We start from the raw sequence: 20,787 nt of genomic DNA, 5'->3' as shown, positions 1-20,787 counted from the left end.
CTCCTCATCTTGGTAGGAAGGCAGGAATAAATCATCCCTACTGGTCTAAAAGAAAGAAAATTCAGATTTTGAGTAGATTGATTAATCAAGCCTGCCCTAGTCTCCCTGCTGCACCAGTTTCTTTAACTTAGAGTTGTAAGTTTCATTTTTGTTTGAATAGCTGGAGGTTATTCCAGGGATGTCCAGTATTACCATGATACTACAGCTCATCATTTTAGGAGACAATTTATAGCATTTATTTGCAGCTCCTTTGGCAGTACTGTCCAAATACTGTGTGAAATATGTGCTTTATGTAGTGCCCTTAAATCACACAACGAGTTTAACAAGGTTCAGACACAGTCGGCGTCACATCCGGGTTAATTTCCGTTCCACTAATTTCTCTAACTGAAAAAAAAAAAAAGAAAGAAAGAAACGCTCAGTGAAATTGACTCTCATTGAGCGTTTCTTTTTTTTTCTATTTTTTTTTTTTTGTCGCTATGAGAAAGTGAAACATGTTGCTGGGGTTTCCAGATAAAGTGTTTACAACAGCAGGGAAAGTCTTTGCTACTCGATAAATGACAACTACCTTATAAAACCAGGTCATTTGTAGCAACGTAAATCAATTAATCTAATTATTTCATACATACATCCGGATACACTCATATGATATACTTGTACCAATATGTCACGTAAGGTTACAGTGAAGGAGTTACAAGACAGCGTTAAGGGTGAAACTTCATCTCTAATCTACTTTATTTACCTCAAACATGGTTGCCAGCAGATAGTGGGTAGCTCGTGAGGATATGGCAGGTTGGCCCTGGCGCGAAAAACACGGTCAGACAGCCCGCGGAGTGACTGTGAAGCCGTGTCGGTAGAATGGCATGGACCCGAAGACTGCTGCTTTGTTACGGAGTCAAAGACCGACTGCTCTCCGCTTGTCTTTTAAACACCTCTCACCTCCCGCCTTCCAGTTGAAATGAGCATCAGGTGTGCTCGAGCCCAACGGAAGCGGAGCGGCCAATCACGTCCATGTGTGGTGAACGTGCTCGATGACGGACCAATCCGCTGAGCAGCTGTGATAATGTCAGCGTCATCGCACGCGAACGTCCCTGTATTTGCATAAAGATGGTCCAGTCGGTGTGGATTCTCAGTGAATACACTGCTGAGGTTCCGCTTCGTTACATTTGTTGAAATTAACACCTCAGTCGGAAGTAGTCTAAACAAACTTAATTAAAAGCCGTCTGACAGGAACACAGCGGAGTACAGCCAGACAAATATTTCCTTTACCTGGTCTCAAACAGAGCCCTCCTGTACTTTTTTACGATGGACTTCACACCATGTGTGGATTTGTGTCTCTGGTGTCCATAGAAAGTATTTGTGAATGAAAATGTTTTATTGTTCTGCAATTTGAAAGTGTATTAAGACATAAATATCCAAAGTCAGGATGAAAATACATCACTACAAACGGAGTAAAAACAGAACTGTAAGTCAAGGTTTTTCAAGACAACATGAAAAAGTTTTTGGAAATTAACTATGATGTTAACTGTAATGTGGAACTGCAGACCTGTGAGGAGGTTGGAGAGGGTGTCTGTCCTTTGAACACCCAGAGAATCAGTGGAGGAAGAGCACATGACTGACCACGAAAAAAAAAAATCTTTATTTCTTTTCTTATCAAGATACATTAAAGGATACAGACATCGGAATAAAAAACACTTGAGAAAAAGTTTCAATTGTAGCATGTTTGTCTCTCCATCATACAAAAATCAGCACCACGTCCCTTTTGAATATCACCCTTGGTTCAGATGACCAGCCCACCCGCCCGCCCACCCATCCAATGAAGGAGAGCAATGTTTCACATGTACAGTAGCCTATTAGAGCCATCTCCACAATACTGGAGCAGAATTCCACACTTTAGATGTAAAAAAGTTTAAAATATGCCAGTTTTCCACTTTTCTTTACACAGATTAGTATTTGCTACAAACTCAACACTTCAATTTCTTTTTTTTTTTTGGAGAAATATTACAAAGCCCACATGGGGACCAAACTTGCTTATAAAACCAGTGTAACCCCTTGCTGCTGTGGGGATTCACAGGCGTTATAATTATCCAATTAACAACTTCCTTTTAGTACTCACCCTTTCATAATGGTACAAAGAGGGGGGAAGTAAAATAAAGCAGAAGTTGAGACAGCTGAAGATTCCTTTCACATCATCTTCATGCCCAATCACAATCAAAAACATCACTTCTGCATCATCAGCCATCACAGAAGAGGATTAAGGCCATATGAAAAAAGCTCTGAATGAATCAATACTTGGAGACAAAGCACGACACTTTAGCCTCAGTTTGTTATTTGTAATATTCATTTTAGAACTTAATTTTTGGCCCTAATTGTCTCATGGACATCTACATATTGCTGCTTTATCAACAGACTTTTATCAACTGACCAGGAACATAACTGCATCAGTTTCATTCCAACCAACCAAACAGTACTTTGTCAGAAATGCTGCAGCTTAATTCTAAACATTACTTCATAGTTAAGAGTCCGCTCTCAAAGGACGTCAACCCTTCTTTTTTTTTTCTTTTTTTTTTTTTGCACATTATTATGGCTTTGTTTCAGAGTTTTGCAGACTCAAACATAGTACCTCAAAGCCACAACTGTTCCTGCAACTCCATGGTCACCACAATAATTTGAACTTGCTCAAAGACTACATATGATCCCTCCTGCACTGTAAACCTACAGATGATTCGAGCAGTGATCCTTTGATTCCAGACTGCCTGTTCAATTGTCTTGGGGTGAGGTCAAGAGAACAGGAGCTAGGGTCCTTCTCCCCTCAACCCGGCTAAAAGTGGCTATAAAAGCATGGCAATCAAGTGACAGGAGATAAAAAGACAAAATGCGGCTCGACTTTCTTAAAAAAAGGACGAGTGCGAGGCAAAGGTGGAGATGGTATGGAGCACAAAACAAACTGAAGCGTTTATGTCAGGATTAGTAAACTGAAAGTCATGAGCAGGAATCAGTGAACACACAAAACCCCTGATGTGTGTGTTCTGTGCATTTTTCCACCTGTATCGACAATTTAAAGGTGGGGTGAGTCATTTCGCTGAGAGACTGTTGATATTACCATCTGTCCTTCACAGCTCACACAGAACATCTAGTGGACCGTGAGGACATACGCATCGAAGTTCAAAGTCAGTGAATATCAACTGTCTTTTTCCAGAATGGCACACCCCACCTTTAAAGGCTGCCAGGACGAGTGAGGAGCAAAACAGGGTTCAGGTCAGGCTCTAAGAACAGACAGTAAAGGTAAGTAAAGATGTAAAAGGCATGGTACACTGAATATGTGGGGTTTGGACTATCGGTTGGTCAAAACAAACATTTTCAGATGTTCCTTTGGAGAACTGACAGGGATTTTTAAATCACTTAACATAGTCCTCAAACAAAGGGAGCCGACAGATGAATTTAGAACGGCAGTAACGGCTGCAGGCCTGACACCGATGTTACTACTTTGAAGGTGCGCTTTTGATTTTGTATGAATGCTACGTGTCAAACTACGCAAGCAGCTCGGACGATAGTGAGCCAAAGCCAACTGTCTGTTTGAATAAAGTTGTGATTCCACTCTACATCCCAGCCTCACTGTCTGCGGTTTTGTTCTGTTTGCACATCTGTCTCTGCGCCGTCACACCTCGACGTTCACACTGCTCAAGTTGTTTTGTGCTCATTCACTGAGGGACTCTCATTAGACAGAGGATGCTGAGGGGTGCGCAAGGGATGAACCTCTAGGGAAGGATTCGACCTGTCAGGATATATTAACCCCTGTAGCAGGCTCGTGTTTGACTTCTGACTGATGACGTTTACAAGTTACAGACACAGAGAAACGGAAAATGGCATTAGATGGGTCAAACACTGTGTTCACACTGACGGAGGGCAGCTCTGTCAACACGTCTTCAACTTGACCAATGAACATGTGCACAGTCAGTGAGCTACAATTAACGGTTCGATTTTTCCCTGCTGGAATGGAGTAAAGGAGTGCACGAGTGAAATCTTCAAATCAAATTCGACCTTCGGCCTGCTACAGCTGTCCCACACAGTCTCCCATTTCCACCTCCCCACCCCCCATTCCGCTTACATACTGTCGGCGTCGCCCCGTACATGATGCATATATTTACACAAAGATAGAGACGTGGAGGAAAAACAAAGTGTGCTTTATCACCATTGTTTCAGGATGAGAAATAGCTTGATTTAAATTACACATTTAAAAACAGATGGCATTGAAAAGGGTAGCAAAATAATCCAGGATCTGCAATAAAATACCACAAAGCCCAAGATGTTGTGTGAGTGTGTGTTGTGTATGCATTCAATATGATGGAAATGTACAGTCATCTGTGTGTGTGTGTGTGTGTGTGTGTGTTTGTGTTGGACACAACTTTTGGGAAGTAACAGAGGACTAAAGAAAAATGACACTGAAAAGAGGGAAAATAAAGACTACTGGTATGGCATACTGCTCTGCCTGTTAAGAGACGGCCTGAGCACAGACCCTCCCCAACTCCCACCCGACCCCCGTGTCCTGTTCAAAGACCCTGGCGTCCCTCCTTTTCAGTCCTCCAGGACTATGGGTTCGCTGGTGCTGGATGGGAGCAGGGGCATGGCCAGGGAGCGGGGGGGCAGCGGGAGCTTGATCCGAACCAGGAGATGAGGCTTCCTCGCTGCCCGACGCATCTCTGACTGGGTCAGATGTTTCCTCAGGGCCCTAGTTGAAAGAGAGCACCAGAATGTCTCTTACAAGGCCAACTAGTCCAATTCATTACCTCATGCTAAGTTTCTCTTCATCCATGGTGGCAGCAACAAAACTTAAGTTTGACAACGTAACATTTCAATCAGCTGATTATTGCAGACGAAGCCAGTGAAAGAATGAACTGTCATGATTAAAGAGTAGAGGGGGTTACAACTTCATAATCAGTGTGTGAGTGTGTGTGAATGGTTAAAAGCTTGTAATGAGCTGGTGGCCTAGCCATCGTATGAATGTGTGTGTGAAATAGTAAATGAACTGTATTTGTGAACTGGTGAGGGCAGGGATTATAATAAAACAGTATCCTATTCCAGCTCCGTCTAAGCTGATGCTGGTATGTGGTCGTTGTTGGAAAGACCACAGCTGAAATACGACTAAATTCAATACTGGCACAAATGGTATTTGATCAGACCGTCAGGGTGAGACACGGTGAGTGTATCTTGCCTTGTGGTGTACACAACAACAGATTCTCATTGTACTGTCTTCATTCAAAGTGCAAATGTAACTTCTCAACTTTCATCATCATGCTGTTCTTAGTGTGCCTCTGCAGGTAAAGTAACAGCAGCAGTAGACAGCAGGAGTAGCAGTGGGTGCGTTTCAATGGGAGGACTAAGACAGTAAAATGTACCTTGTGTCCTTTGTAGCCACAAACACCACAGGGTTGGGGGCCTCCCCCTGGCTGACCTTCTGCCGCTTGATGACTGACTGAGAGGTGGTCCTTATACCTGAAGTATATGGCCTCCCATTGGCTGGGTAGGGCACCCCTGTAGCCTGTGAACCAATGACAGACCAGGAGGGTGAATCAACTTTGGTGTTTCAGACAAACAGCTGGACTAAAATGATATGATTGGAGCAGCTTCAGGATAATTGCAAGTGTGTCATTTTGGAAGATGTGCTTCTTCTAGGCTGAAGGGAGCAAAAAGTTTAACTTTAGGGACACGACGTGACCTATTTCTGTGTTAGAGAAATTAGATCGATGCATGTTGGTGGTGAAAGCTGATACCAGCACTGTCCATAAAGGCAAAATGTACAATGTAAGTGCCCTTTGTTTGAATTATACAGCTACTTCTGCATTGTCCTTCTCTGCACCTATGCACACCTCCAAAATCTCAACTATGTGTGTATGTGTGTGTGTGTGTGTGTGTGTGTGTTTGTGAATACTGACGCTGTCAAAGCCTCTCTTTCCCAGCAGGCTTTGGCCCACACGCGGCTGGCTGGCCTGATTCCTGTTGATGGGTGTCGGGGGTCCTCTAGATGCCTTCAGTTTCAAAGGAGCTGAGATGGCTGCAAGGACACAACAACACTCCTCAACAACCAATCATTCAGGAGGAAGGACTCAGAAGGCACATTCAGGACTCAGAGACATGATGATGTCACATCATGTGTTCTTACCTAAATCCTTCACTATAGTGGCCAGTGACTGTCGAGGCACCAACTTGCTCTTCAGAGGAGTTTTTGTGGCTTTGGGCAGCCGAATCATACCTGAGGACACAGACATGTGAAATTAAAGGCATGAATAAATATTAAAAACCAGAATCTGAACATCCTGAATCTTACAGTATAATTTACATATAAGCATCAAATATAAAATCCTGTCTAGCTGCAGTAATAACATGCATCTCTTGCAAACTCTAGTGACAGTACTGTGGATGCATTTGTGTACATACACTCAGCCTTGACCGCGTTGGCGTTGATGGAGGCGTAAGGCCGTCGCGCAGCGCGGCGAGGCTGCAGGATGTCCTCACACACCCGTCGAGCGATGCGGGTCAGCTTGGTGGTCTGCAGGATGAACGTCTGTCGGTTCTTGGCCAGCAGCTTGGCTCGACCCTCGTTGCGGGTGAATGGCGACATGCCCTGGACCTCCTGGCGTGTCATGTGACTGCGGGGGCCTGACTCCTGGATGAGGAGGAGGACGGGACACCATGAAGGACGCAACAAGTCTAACCATTGTCCTGCTTTTGACTGATGTTGAGAGGAGACTTACAGAGCCTGCTCGAGCAGCCCCCTCTAACTGTGTGGGGGTCTTCAGGCCTCCATATTTCTTCCAGTAGTTCCAGCAAGAGGCGCACAGTCTGCACTGCATGTTGGAAGGCCCCCAGGCATACCACTGAGGAGACTGGGAAGCTGGTTTGGTGAAGGGAGAGTCAGTGTTAAAAAACAGCATCAACAGGCTGCAGGCTCAGCTACGTCTGGACTAAACAGGCTACGCACAGCGAGGTGACAGTCGACAGCAGTCACCCCGTGTGTGCTTTTCTACGTTTGCTCATATCTTTTCGTGAGTTGTAGCGCTTTATAGATCTGGAATGACAACAAAGTCTGCAGCTTCATTGTTCGGTGCAAAAAAGGAACACAGGCTGTCAATAGATGTCAATACGCACTGCAAAGAGGAAGTAACTACTGAACTGCGCCTGATCAATTTCCACACAGAGTACAGTCACAGTAGAACAATACATCTTTGAAACCTCAGGAACTCCATCCACCCTCTCCCTACAAGTGACACAACAGTACATCGTACTTTGGAACATGCTGGGTCTCATGCAAGAACCACCTGTGCAGACAGATCTGTTCTAGAGTGGCACGAACTTTAAAGAAAGAATCTGTCGCATTCAATTTTCACATATTGGAATCTTCTCAGAGAGGCTCCATGCAGGATTTGACCCATGATCAGTGTAAGTGATCCCCATTAAGCGCACACCTATTTTTGAATGACACAAGTCAAACCCGTATCCCAGTCTATCTGTATGGGTTAATGTGCATCAGCCATCTCTCCTCTGGATGCTGCCAGCTTTCGGCATTTCTATCAGAAATTAATTTAATGACACTGAACTTCAAACATCATTTAAGAGACAGAGAAAGAGAAGGAAAGGAACAGAGAGGGAAGCAGGTCAAGTGGGAGACATCTGAGGTTACGCAGGTTGAAAGTGATGATTTAGATGCGTCACAATTGTTTTGCTTTGACATTCAAGTCTGTTTTGATGTCAAATGCTAAAAACTGAAATTAAATCTACTGAGATTTACTGTTGCAACAAAAAACATGAAATACTCTGCGTGGGTTCATTTTATTCATCAGATATCATCACTGAGTCCTCTAAAATTTTTCTTTTTCTGAATCCTCCCCTCACACTGAGTACTTACTGTGGCAGCTCTCACAGCTGAGTCCTTTCTGAAAGCCCGCTGCCCCGTTCATACCAGGCTTGCTACCTGGAACCATGATCTGGTTGGGGTTGGGTTTGGTGCTGGTGAGGAGAGATTAGAGTGAGTTAGCCTGACAGCAGTTCTAACTCGAGGAAGGAAATCTGTGTAGCAGTTTACAGTAACACTCACTAGGTGGGGATGTACACCTGCTTCAGCTTGCTGTCTGCCTCTGCTGCTTTTAGTCGTTTCTGAAGGAGAGAAAACAGTGAATGGGAAATGGGTTTGTGAGGAAGCTGATGGAAACATTCAGTTCAAGCCAAATCAAACTTAGCTTTCTGGTATTTTTGTGTCTATCTACAGACATACCTGTTGGATGTAGCGGTCAGTAGTCTTCCACATGTAGTAGAACTGGACCACACTGGCTAGAGACTTCCAGGGCAGCTGAAAGAGAGGAAGAACACATCTACTGAGCCAGCACTCTACATGCAGAATGTATACAGGACAGTTGAATTCAGCGCCACATCACACTAAAGTTTACTCACTAAATGTGTGTGTCCACAGTGAATCCATGAAATTTTACAGCACTAATAAAGTGTCCACCATAACTGGAAGAGACAGCAGAGGAGAAGCACTTACAAAGTCCTGGCGGATGTCATTAAAGTCCTTGCCATATTTCTCCAGAGCCTCCTCAAACAGCATAGCCTCGGAGGCACTCCACTCCTCCATCTCGTCGCGGCAGAGCACTGGACCCCCCTGAGGAACCAGGGTGGACATGGCTTTGGCCAGGTCATAGTTGTTCTTCTGCAATGTGTCCATAGCATGGAACTGACAGCAGAGAGAAGGTAGAGACAAGAGGTTAGAGCTTCATCATCACAGTCAGTCATCCTCAGTGGGCAGTTCTGGATTAAACGTATATTATCACTACCAGTTTCTGAGAAAGTACAACTACTACTATGTACTGTATCATGACCTGAAACAAGGAAACCAGGCAGTGCTGCTATTCTCTAGTCCCACCTGGTTCCATCTTTCCTGTGAGTTAGTTATTTTGATGCCTGGATCAGACTACATGATTTTTTTTTTTTGTCTTTCATGATGGTCATCGTGTCAGATGTGAGGCGGGTGAAGCAGCTGTTAATCAATCCGTGGATGCCCTATAACAGGGGTCACTAACAGGCGGACCGCGGTCCGAGTCCGGACCCAGACACCGTCCTATACGGACCCGGACCTATAACCAGTAAATTATTAAGGGATTTCAAATTTTGACGGGACACTTATATTTTAACCGGCGCAACTTTTCTAGTCTTTACGGCACCGGTTTAGCGGCTCAGGAAACGCACAAACCAATTGCATGCGAGTTAAGCCATCCCACGTGATGCTACCCAGCCAGTCGCATCTCTGCATTGCGGACGATAAACATAGCAACTCTGACTGCAGTCAGATGAGGAGTGAGAAGCGAACGGAGAGACGATAGAAAATTAGAAAGTTAGAAAGATAGAAAAAGAAAGAAGCGATACAGGGCGAGAGGCAGCTTTCTCTACGATGAACATAATTAAAACTAAATATCGTTCCAGGCTCACCAATGAGCACCTGGACGTGTGTATGAGGATGGCCTTGACACCATTCCAGCCCAGGTTTAAAATCCTGGCAGGACAAGCTCGAGCTCAGTTCTCTCACTGAACAACAAAAAGTGTGGAGAGTGGGAAAAGAGGGAAAGAAAGAGAAACTGTATAACTGTTCAGCTGTTATTTTCAAATTAGTTGAGACTGTTAAGATGTGAAAGTTAACAAAGAAAAAGGAATATTCAAGCTGTTGCTTCACTTTTACTTTTTCTAAAATTAAACACTTTCTTTTATAATGCACAATTTTTCAAAAAACATTTTATTTTCTCTATTTCATTTTTAAATTCAAATCTGCCTGGTTTAATGTTAAGTGACAATAAATACTGTCGAAATGTTTTTGAATTGTACTTTCTTTATTTGATCAGATGTTGATTACATGCAGATGTTGATACAACTACTAGGCTACTTCAGTATATATATCACACAAATCATAACGTTATGACATTATGATGTTCCGGACCTTTGCTTTAGGAAATTTTCTCTAACCGGACCTCTTTGAATTTTAGTTGAATACCCCTGCCCTATAATATTAAAAGCAAATGCAATAGGTGGAGTAAACTTCGGCCCAAAGGGTCATTATTTCTACATCTGCTGTGTAGCATCTGGATAATAATTAGGACAGGTACAACGAGTTTCACACAGAGTCATTTTATCTTCAGACTTATTTATTCTACAAGGAGCAGGTGGCTGTGTTGGCCGCATCAAACAGGCTACTTTAACGATAGATCTAGAATTAGTAATGATGAACATATTCCTGCAGTTAGGACCGAGGACAATATTATGAATGCACAGCAGCTACTCGCCTGTCTGATCGAGAACTTCCACTATTTCTCATCAATATTTGTCTGTTTTTGACTCGGTCCTCCTCCCTCGAGCAAACATTATATAGGCAGAGGTACTGTTGCCGCCTCCTCCTCGCCATGGTTACCTGACTGCACTCTGGATTAGAGCACCTGACAGGTGAATGTTCAGGAACATGTCGTGGGACACTAGGTGTGTCAAGACAAAAAAAATTCTGACATGCTAGACTTTCTGTTGGGGTGGGGTGTCCCAGACACCCAGACGCTGTATGACAGGTCATTTATCATGTCACACTACACGGAAACAGACGTCTAACTGTCATTCATGATCAGCCACAACAAAATCATCTTAAAATCAGGCCAGGTTCTTGTAGTCTGATCCAGGCATGAGGCAAACTGATCAAACACAACCAAGACAACAGCCAGCAACTGTGTGAAGACCACATAACCTCGTCTGAAAACAAGACATAGGGTCTCTCTTGTAGTGCTGGACAATACAACAGCTCAACAGTCACAACTGCCTTCATCTGAAGCTGCAGAGGATTAACCAGGTTAACAAGACAGAGAAGGTACGAGAGGCTTTGGCTACTCAAAGCCCCATTATGACACACAGTGGATGAGACAAGGCTTCTTAATATCTCAAACCAGACAGGTGGGTGAGGTCCGCTATTACGTAACCTGAAACCCTGTGCCAATAAAGATGGGAAACAAATTCTATCACCTGATACAACAAGATGTGAGGCTCTCAGTCAAACACCTCAGCAACAAACCATAACATTACACAAGCTTTCCACCCATCACATCTGATGGTAAAACACATGGTGCCATCACAATTGAGGATTTTTAAAGATGAACATTAACCCAAGGTATGAGCTCCCTGGCTAGAAACATTTCTCACTACAGGAGTACAGTAATACAAGGATTTAGCACGAAACAAGTGAAGATGTTTGGATACAACAAATGATACAAGGCACAGGAATTAGTTATTATTTAAACAGTGAATAAATAACTTTTTTCTCAACACCTCTGGGTCTACCTAGTAATGTAAACATTGTAGGGAGAAACAAGTGCGCACACACATACAGACGCACACACAGACAGACAGACAGACAGACAGACAGACAGTAGTCTCACCAGTGTGATGTCTCTAGAGGCTGCAGCTGCACTCATATGGAGGCTGGGCTGGCGGATTGAACTGCTGCAGTCCAGGGCCCGAGCAAAGGTCCCAACAGCTCTGAAATAAACAGATACTGGTCACTAATCTGTCACTCATTAGTCATATACATGGTAGTACTGTTTATGGGGTAATGAGTGTAGTGCTGAATGTTAAATGACCACTAGGTGGAGTGTTTGGCTCATGGATTGATTTATTGGCAGCAGGGATTCCCTCCCAAAGGCAAACTTGCTATAGATTTCTTTAAAACGCTAAATTAGAATCATCATTCCATTCCTAAACCAGTGTTCAATGCATATTCTATTTTTACCATATGTTCTGCACGTGTAGTGTGTCGATATTGTTAAATGAATATCTTCGACGCGTCCGGGGCAGACGCCTGCATGACATCAGTCACTGATATTCTGCTGACCTCATAACACTGCCCTCATACAATCTAATCTGAGGCTCCTGCAAACATATTTCACATGTCTCGACCACGAAAAATATTTATTCTCCCATGAGAGATTATGAAACTTGATGCCAATTCTATAGCTGTCTAAAAGCTGTCCTGCGGATGGCAGGCTCAGAAGTCGTCATGGCAACAGGATCTAACGATGATGATGCAACTGAGCGACAGATGGCGGGGGAGAATTACCTTGCCACCACCAGGAACTGGTCAATCTGAGGGTCTTTGAGCTGGTTGTTGGGGTCCCACACCTTGGTCTCCAACTTCTCCTGGACACGGTTGTCTGATTCACCTGAGACAAGCAGGTGAGTTAGGAATACTTTTTCTGCTTTATTTCTACTATTTAAAAAGGTGGAAACAGGCCAAGTAGTGACTGAATTCAGGGAGCATTTGTTTGCCTGGTGTCTCCAACTCACCCTCAGCTAGCTTATCGGGGATCTCTGCCTGATACTTGGAGCCCACACGGATCTCACCCTGGTCTGCCAGCAGGGTCTTCTGGACAGGGTCGAACACCAACGAGTAGAAAAAACAGTCCTGGGCAGAAGACATGACAAAAGATTACAGCTGCTTGCCAAATTTGTCTTGTTCCAACAATTCAGTTAGAGCATCTTTCTTGCTGTAATGTGAAAACTTAAAAAATGAATAAATGGACAACAAAGTTATGTGCTGATGACAAAGGAACAGATGGTGTCCTACCTCTTTATCCAGGTAGCTGGCCAAGACATCTGTTTCATTGAGAAGGGTGACGTTACATTTCCCCCTGAGGGGAGAGAGAGGAGGATTCAGACATACAGACAGATATATATATTTATATAAATAAAATAAGTTCTCCCTGAGCTCATGTATTGAAGCACATTGTGCTTCATCTCTAGGGGGCACCTACAGTCATGACTCAGTTAATACACCTTAATCAAGGTAATGATTATTACAATTAATCTACATTTCCAGACATTTCACATTCCAAACAAACAAACAAATAAACAAACAAAGCACCTGCACATCCTAAAGAGCTGAATGTTTCTCAGCACTCACAAAAAGCTTGTCAAATGGGCTGTTTTTTAAAATATGCAGAATCAATTAACATCTGTATCTCCACATAAATAATAGGAAATCTGCTGCTGGTGCATCCTCTTTTAGTTTGTGTCCTAACAGTGGTATTAGGATGAGGAGCTGACTGAGTCCATCACACTTGGATATTTCTGTGTGTCTAAAGCATCACTTGAACATTCATTCATCAGCAGCTGAACGGGACGGGCAAGAACTCTGTCTAAAGAGGAAAGAAAATGGGATGGCCTGCGCCGGGACAGAGCATATCACTGCCTGAACGGCTGAGAATGGCTACAGCAAGGACCATTTACCCAACAGTTCAGCTCTGACTGTGCGTGACAGGCGTCTGGATTCAGACTGAAGTGGCGCTCTGTCAGGAGCTCCTCTAGTACACACGTACCTTATGTGAGTCGCAGGTAGAGATTCAAACTGTCGAGACAGGAAGAGTTCTCTGTGTTTGAGCTGGTGTTTCTGTTGTTCAGACAGTGTTGGCTGCTTTGACTCCTCCTCAAATTCTCCTACAACACACAAACACGTCAGCGTTAAAAAAAAAATGTCTTGGTTCATAGCTACAGTTCTCACAGACAGGCACGGTGGTCACGAGCCCAGAGCAGCTTCTTAGGTCACAGTAGTGTGAATGGCGTTTTTGTAATGAAATGTGGATTCTGTCACATTTCAGGATTCAGGAGTTACGCTTCAGTTTCTTTTTAGTTTCCCACCCAGTATTCCTCTTTTGCACTTTCTCTCTCACACACAGAACCTGTGGTCGTGTAACAGGTGGCCTCATGTTGTTACTTTATCGACCAGTTTGCTCATCAGGTCCAACTTGTTGTCGGCTGGAAGCCTGCCTTTAACCAGGAGTCTAGATGTGAAACAGCCCTGTTACAACAATGCAAAGGGCTGCGTTGGTAGGGGCATGTCGCTACAGGTGTGAGTGAGACAAAACAAAATATAATCCACAAATTCTGGACTGAGGAACAGATAAATGGGTTTGAAGGTTTATTGGATTCCAAAACACTGCACAGCCGTTTAAAACACTATGAGACTGAATTTTACAACTGTGGGAAGTTATTACAGTGGCAAGCATTTTAATCTCTGTTAACAACTGCAAGCAAGGGTTGGGCAGCATGGCAATATACTGAATGAGAAGATAAATCTGCCGACCATTAAAAGACTTTGCCATACTGTTGTTAATGTGTTCTCTATCTCGTAGGTGCAACAGATGATTGTGAGCAATGTTAACAATATCATTATCTAAAAATGACATATGTAGTAATAGAGGATCACCCACCCTGTTGCTAGATAATACAGTACAGTAAAGTGTGATCTATGAGGAATGCGTACTTGCACCCATTTGACTGATCAATGCAGTGCACTGCAGGATGAGGCTGTGACGTGGAAAAACTTGTACTTCTGGTCAATCTTCATTTTGATGAAAGGAAGAATAAAAACTTGTGCAGCTCAAGTTGGCCTTAAATGAATATATAAGTTTATTACAACACAAGTCTGTTGCCAGAGAAGACATTTGTAAAGCATGTTGGCATGTACACCAAAAACATGACGTGACATTACAATCGCTCAGCTTCATACAGTCCATCCTACAACACACAGAATCATGAATCACCAAGTCCCTTCCACTGTCAGGAGAGTCGGAACATCAGCAAAGTCGACATCTTATTATTACCTCCAGACACCAAGAGTCTGCTCACGAAAGTATGCAACGTGTGAAGGACAGTGAGGCCCTCTCAGGTCAACTAACCATGTCAATGCACAAATGAAATGTTCCTTCATATCCATGTATTTCTCCCACAGGTAGGACTGCCTCGTGGCAAAGCATAAGCCAGACTCAACACTTTTGAGGGAGACGCCTTCATCAGGGCGCCTGCTGTCCCAAAGCAGTGGTCTCGTTGACATTAATGAGGAAGCGCCCTTGTTTGTCTATCTGAACAAGGCCTGAAGCCTCAGGCCGCCATGTTTACAGACATACTTTTATGTAATGACCTTTTACTGTCCTTACTTTGCTTTTATTGCTTTCACTTCCTATTGCAGCAGTTAATATTTTGATAATCCTCTATAAAGCACTTTGTGAGAGTTCAAAGGTCATCAAATGATCAGGTTAGGGAAAAGTCATGACTTGTATTTAGGAATTTAAACTGCGTGTTTGATCTTTGCCATCCACTACAACACACAGGCCCACAGACAGCTATTAATGGACTTACTGTAAAACAATGCGACTGTTTCACATTACCACACCCATGTGACACCCATGTCTCCAGCCAGTAAGAGATATGAAAAAATTAAGCCATAGGCAGCTCTGTGAGTGTGTGTGTGTGTGTGTGTGTGTGTGTGTGTGTGTGTGTGTGTGTGTGAGAAAGAGTGTGTGTGTGAGTGTGTGTGTTCAGCCACTAGATTGCGCATTCCTAATTTCAGGCGGGCGAGTAATTTGTTGCAAGATGGAGGGGAGGGACTATATCGCTCCATCTCCGTGGACTCCGCCCCTGCACTCAGCCACAGGAAACCCTGTCAGTGAGGGCAAGGGGGGAGAGAGAGAGAGAGAGAGAGAGAGAGAGAGAGAGAGAGAGAGAGAGAGAGAGAGAGAGAGAGAGAGAGCGACAGTGAGCGAGAGGGACGGTACCTTAAACCACACCCCTTTTCTGTTAACCTCTCAACCCCCTCCCCCCTCCTCCCCCTGTCCGGCTAGTCCCTGCCAGACATAGTAGGAAACCCTGTGTACCAAACCTGAGGCGCCCATCCCCCCCACCCCCCCACCCCCCAACATGTATCCCCAACTCCCTCCACACACACACACACACGCACACACACACACGCACAAAGAAGAAACCACATAAACCAAAAGAGCGACAGGCACTTAAATCGCATGCAGCATAACAGTAGCGAACTCCCTCTACTGACACACACACACACACACACACACACACACACACACACACACACACACACACACACACACACACTTCCTTCACTCTGACAAAGACACAAGGCAAGTCAGAATTAACCCTTTGCATGCTGTGGCCCTCGGGGACAGATCAAGGGCCTTTTGTTCTGCACAAAGAATTGGTGTGTGTGTCTGTATGTGTGTGTGTGTGTGTCTAGAAGGAGGAAGAGGAGGGGAGCATTGATGAAAAAGTGAGGCAGATAAAGTGAGGTTTTGTAGAAACAAGCAGCAGCAGACCAAAGGCGCTGGATCACTTCTTCATCACTGTTAGAAGACCAGAACAGGCGAGACTGAGGCAGACTGAAGAGACCAGAGCAGGCTCACACACAGTCACACGTATCGCTGTGAGCGTGTGACAGGGTGAGATGGACTTTGAAACTATAATAATAAAACTAGATTTTGTTAAGCAGGGTTTTCACTCATAAAAAAAAGCTTTTCCAAAACACTCACAAACAGTGGAGTTGCATGTTGGCGTGGACGGGTGAAACTGAACTTTTGGGAAATGACCCAAACATGGTCCTGGGCTGTGTAGCAGTGACTTAAAAAGCCGATTCTCTTCTTAAATGTTACTTTAACTGTCGACTGTCGACCTGTCAGTGCAGCAAAAACTGTTCACTTGGTTTGGCTTTTGTGACTCGTGATCAAAATCACTATTATACACTCAAGTTCATTGTTGACTATGGTAAACAATAATTGAGTAAACAAATAATTTGTATTTTTGTTCTCCATGACACTGTGGAGCAGGAGGGCAGCAGAATAACCAGGCTGAGTGTGTTCATAACATATCTGAACCGACATGCGCAGTTTGGTTTGACAACCAAAACAGGATGAGGAGATTGAGCTGTTTTCCTGTTGTTTTGGTGTTTTGGTTTAATTTTACCAAAAATATCCCGAAAAGGCCATGCATATATATATATATATTAAATATTTGGCCACTGTATTGTGGATTCAGTCTACGGGGATGTGCTGCTGGTTGTCCCATCTTGCTATCATTTGTTCCTGAGGCTCCGTTCAAACTAGGGATGATACTGGAAAATAATGAGTCTGCAGTAACTATGCAGTCTTTTTGGGGGGTGGGGGGCATTTGTGTACATTGTGACACAAACAGCATACTTCTACGCTTAATCTTTGGCTGTTGTAACAATATTAAATGGTGGCTGCTGTGTTAACTTCGCAGAATTGTAAATTCCTGTTTCAGAGTATTATAAACCTCTCTGCTGTGTTTGGGCGTCTGATAAAGCCCCTAAAAAGGAAGCTGAAAATTGAAGTGTTTGTCTAGAACAATCCATTATTAAATAAGACAAATTCCAATCAAAATTAAAGTCCATTACACAAAAAAATCAGAACGATTTGTTAACAGTTATTTTTGGGTGCGGTCTGATCAGATTTCTTTGACAGGGTTGGTAACATAAGCTAACAAGCCTCAACTGTCATCACATTTTGATTCAAACACTTAAACTGCCCCACCAACACAGACTCTTATGTTGTTTTAACACAGGGCTGCTTTCAGTCTAAAGCCTGCTTAGTCAGTCACTTTCAGGTACTCAATGGCAGACTGCACCAAAGCCGAAGCCAAATGCAAAATTTCTAAACCAAAAACTTTCCAAACCACAATGAGATGAACTATGCGGCTTGAAAACAACTAATTATACTGATGACGCTTTCAGTCACTGGATAGAGCAGAAGAAGAAAATCTGACTCTGCCAAATGACTGTCAGCGTGTGATGATAAGATCGTCAACGATAACCAAAGCATCATCATTACATCCACCTGTCTCAGATAGTAGGTAAGAACAAGGCGTTTGCTGTTATTGAATCTTCATGGTTTGCTGCTGAGAAAAGCTGCATTACAACAGAGAGAAACACGAAAAACGTGTCTGTAAAGGTTGTTTTGTGCTGTTGTGGTTAAGCTCTGTCAGTGTATCACCTATAAAATCGTATTAGGCAAAGCTTTGTTTATCGGGTAGATGGCTCAGTCTCTTTAAATGAATAAAAGGCTGCCAGCAGACAGCGACAACACATGATGAAATTCTAATCATTGTGTTTAGTCAAATCTCAGACCTGTCTGCAAATGACCAGTCATCAATGAGCAGGGTGCAGAGACAGCAAAACATCCATCTGAGGTGTAGTGTGTGTGTGTGTGTGTGTGTGTGCAGATGTCTTTGTCTGGAGCACTGCGGCCTACGAGAGGGTGGGGGGTAGGTGTGTGTGTGCGTGTGGAGGGGGTGGGGTGGGGCTGGTGTTGGTGTGCGGGTAATGAGTGAATGTGATCAGACTTCAGTCGTCTGCGTGCCATTAACACTATCCCACTTCCTCCACCTCCCACCTCCTTGGCTCTCTGATCACACAGAAGACGGAGACTGGGCTCATGGGCGGAGTCAGGGTGAGGTGGAGGGGGGCAGGGCCAGCATTCAAATAACTATTATTAGCGTTCTAATCATTCTTAGAAATAGATCCAGTGGATGTGGAATCATTTTATTACCACATAATTTGATGCAGTGGTGTTGAGGTGAAACCTGTGTCCTCTAGGAACCTTAAAATGAGCTGAGCTCAATATGACCTGCTGATTAAATGTATCTGACACATCGAAATAACAGCTGTAGACAACTGGCTTTAACACATCTATTTTCACAAGCTTCTTAATCCAAATAGTGAAGGTCCTGCTTCAAAACTATGATCAGCTTAAATTATTGATACAACATGAATGAAGGTCAAGGGGAAAGTGACATGATGAGCTCGAAAAAAGGACGTGTTGTATCCGTTGGAAATACAGAAACTCTCAACCCACTCGTGGTTGTACGGTGGTGTTACATGGAGGAGGGTCATCACTCACAAATGACTCCTGGACAAGAACAGACACGGGCACGCAAATGAGACAACAGCCAAGATTCATTTTGTTCTTTCATCAAGTTACTCACAGAATTAATGTTAATTACTGACAGCTGATATGAGCTGCCGCTGGAGGCGTCTGTCACTAACTGGTCAAAGTGACAGTGCCGCTGCTAGCTGAGTGTTTTATACGCTGCTCTTTGCTAATGAGGAAGAGAAGGTAGAGATAAAAGATTCTTTAGTGTTGCAGTTTGGCAAACCCATAGATTTTTGCCAACCTCTGTGTCAGAACTCAGAGTCACCACTCTTTTAACATTCACTCTTCCAGCACGCCCACAACGCCTTTTTGTGACTGTTCACCGACAGCGCAAGTGCAACCGCTGAAGGAATCTGGCCAATGAGAGACAGTGATGCAACATTTCTGTCAACTAATCTTTGGATTATTAAATATGTTATTTCTTTTTGTCAACTAGATTAAAAGACAAAGACTAAATCTAAATTAACATGAAGCCATTCAATCGCACAGTGTGTTCACACTGAACAAAGTTAGTCGTTTCATAACATCACTGCAGTGTGCAATAGAAAGATGTGAATAAAACTTTAAATAACATAACTTGTTATAATAGCCAGAGTGCTATGTCACCAGAGTACTGTATTAAACTAAGAAATCCTTTTTTTTTTTCAACTGAGGAGAAAGTTTGATGACAAACCTGAGAGATGCTGAGCGACTGATTTTCACACCTCACACACACTTTCTCACAAGACATCAAATGTTTGTTTTTTTGCCAGTATCATTAGTGCAGGTTTGGACCTTGGTACAGTGCTGGCTGACAGTGAAGTCTGGGGCAGGGGAAGTGATGCTGGTCTGATCTAAAAGCTCTGGTCAAGCCTATTAAATAGGAGCGGCCTTGGAAGGCGACGAGCACAGTGCATTCTGGTTGTTGTGCCTTTTTGTGAAAAGGGAATAAATGCAGCCCTTTTTCTTTGTTTCTCCCTGGTCACGTAGCACCAACTTCAAACACACTTGCACCTTTGTACTGCATAGACAGGCCCGCTTTACAACAAGATCATCTTTCCAGCGCTGAAATATCCCTTAAACTATTCCTTTTCCAAACTAGCATTCAGCACTGAGCCTTAGACAAAAGTGCTGGTGTTATTTTAATCCCTGCAAACAGGCCTTGGTGCAGTTTCCAACATAAATGCTGAAGAGGTGCTTTGAGGCTTTTATGTGAAACACAATGAGGAACAGGTTGATTAAAGGCAGCGAGCCATATCATACCTGCTCTCTCATGGTAGAAAACAAGAGGGGAGCTGAGATTAGGTTTGGACTCTGGTTGCTACTCACTTGCATTGCTGTCAGCCAGGGTGTTGAGGTTGCCTGAGATGTCTCGCCTCCGGAAGAGACACACCACCTTTGCCTCCACATTCCCATTGGCTGTCTGTAAGCGGAGAATCAGGTTACAAGTTAGCATCATAATAAAGCACTGGTACAACTCCCTCTGTTCTATAGCTCTTGTCAAAAGTCTGAGCTTTTGTAGCTACCATTCATTTCTGTCACATGTTTGAATTCACTAACCATGGATTACCAGTTAGGGTACACCATAATTTACATTTGATTCATACAAGATTGAAGATTAGAGGACCAGTATGTAAGATTTAGGAGGATCTACTGGCAGAATATGGCAGAAGTGGAATAAAATATTCATAAGTAGGATTTCATTTAGGTGGAGTCATCTGGAAATAAGAATCATGCTTTCGTTACTTTAGAATGATCTAGAATTGTTATATCTACAGAGGGAGCAGCTCTGCTTCCACAGGGTCTGCCACGTTACAACAGTAGCCCAGGACAGACAAATCCAATGTTTTGTGAGTTTCGCAGTCATGGTAGATTCTCCAACAAGCTTAGAAACGGAGGGGTACGTTTAAGTGTATTCGCTAAATTCTACACAATGATCTTTCACCAAACCACTTCCAGCCAATGACTCCACCATTAACTGGGGACGGGCGTCATACCG

At 43.6% G+C, this 20,787-nt stretch overlaps 1 protein-coding gene across 1 annotated transcript in view; it reads right to left on the bottom strand.

The window, feature by feature from the left end:
• Positions 1–2,542: 2,542 nt before the first annotated feature.
• Positions 2,543–20,787, bottom strand: part of mta2 (metastasis associated 1 family, member 2) — a 30,437-nt gene continuing 12,192 nt past the window's right edge. Inside the window, exons 3-18 of the mRNA XM_076724669.1 lie at positions 20,118–20,211; positions 13,389–13,506; positions 12,638–12,701; positions 12,358–12,475; positions 12,131–12,233; positions 11,454–11,553; positions 8,537–8,725; positions 8,267–8,341; positions 8,090–8,148; positions 7,901–8,001; positions 6,750–6,889; positions 6,433–6,661; positions 6,158–6,247; positions 5,931–6,049; positions 5,394–5,536; positions 2,543–4,726 (exon numbers count right to left, since the gene is read on the bottom strand). Of these exons, the coding sequence (XP_076580784.1) occupies positions 4,573–4,726; positions 5,394–5,536; positions 5,931–6,049; positions 6,158–6,247; positions 6,433–6,661; positions 6,750–6,889; positions 7,901–8,001; positions 8,090–8,148; positions 8,267–8,341; positions 8,537–8,725; positions 11,454–11,553; positions 12,131–12,233; positions 12,358–12,475; positions 12,638–12,701; positions 13,389–13,506; positions 20,118–20,211 (1,896 nt within the window). The 3' untranslated portion in view covers positions 2,543–4,572. The remainder of the gene's footprint in view (positions 4,727–5,393; positions 5,537–5,930; positions 6,050–6,157; positions 6,248–6,432; positions 6,662–6,749; positions 6,890–7,900; positions 8,002–8,089; positions 8,149–8,266; positions 8,342–8,536; positions 8,726–11,453; positions 11,554–12,130; positions 12,234–12,357; positions 12,476–12,637; positions 12,702–13,388; positions 13,507–20,117; positions 20,212–20,787) is intronic.

This window comes from Chaetodon auriga, chromosome 24 (genome assembly GCF_051107435.1).
Source record: "Chaetodon auriga isolate fChaAug3 chromosome 24, fChaAug3.hap1, whole genome shotgun sequence".
Classification (NCBI taxonomy): Eukaryota; Metazoa; Chordata; class Actinopteri; order Chaetodontiformes; family Chaetodontidae; genus Chaetodon; species Chaetodon auriga.
This window is presented reverse-complemented; position numbering and strand designations above follow the sequence as displayed.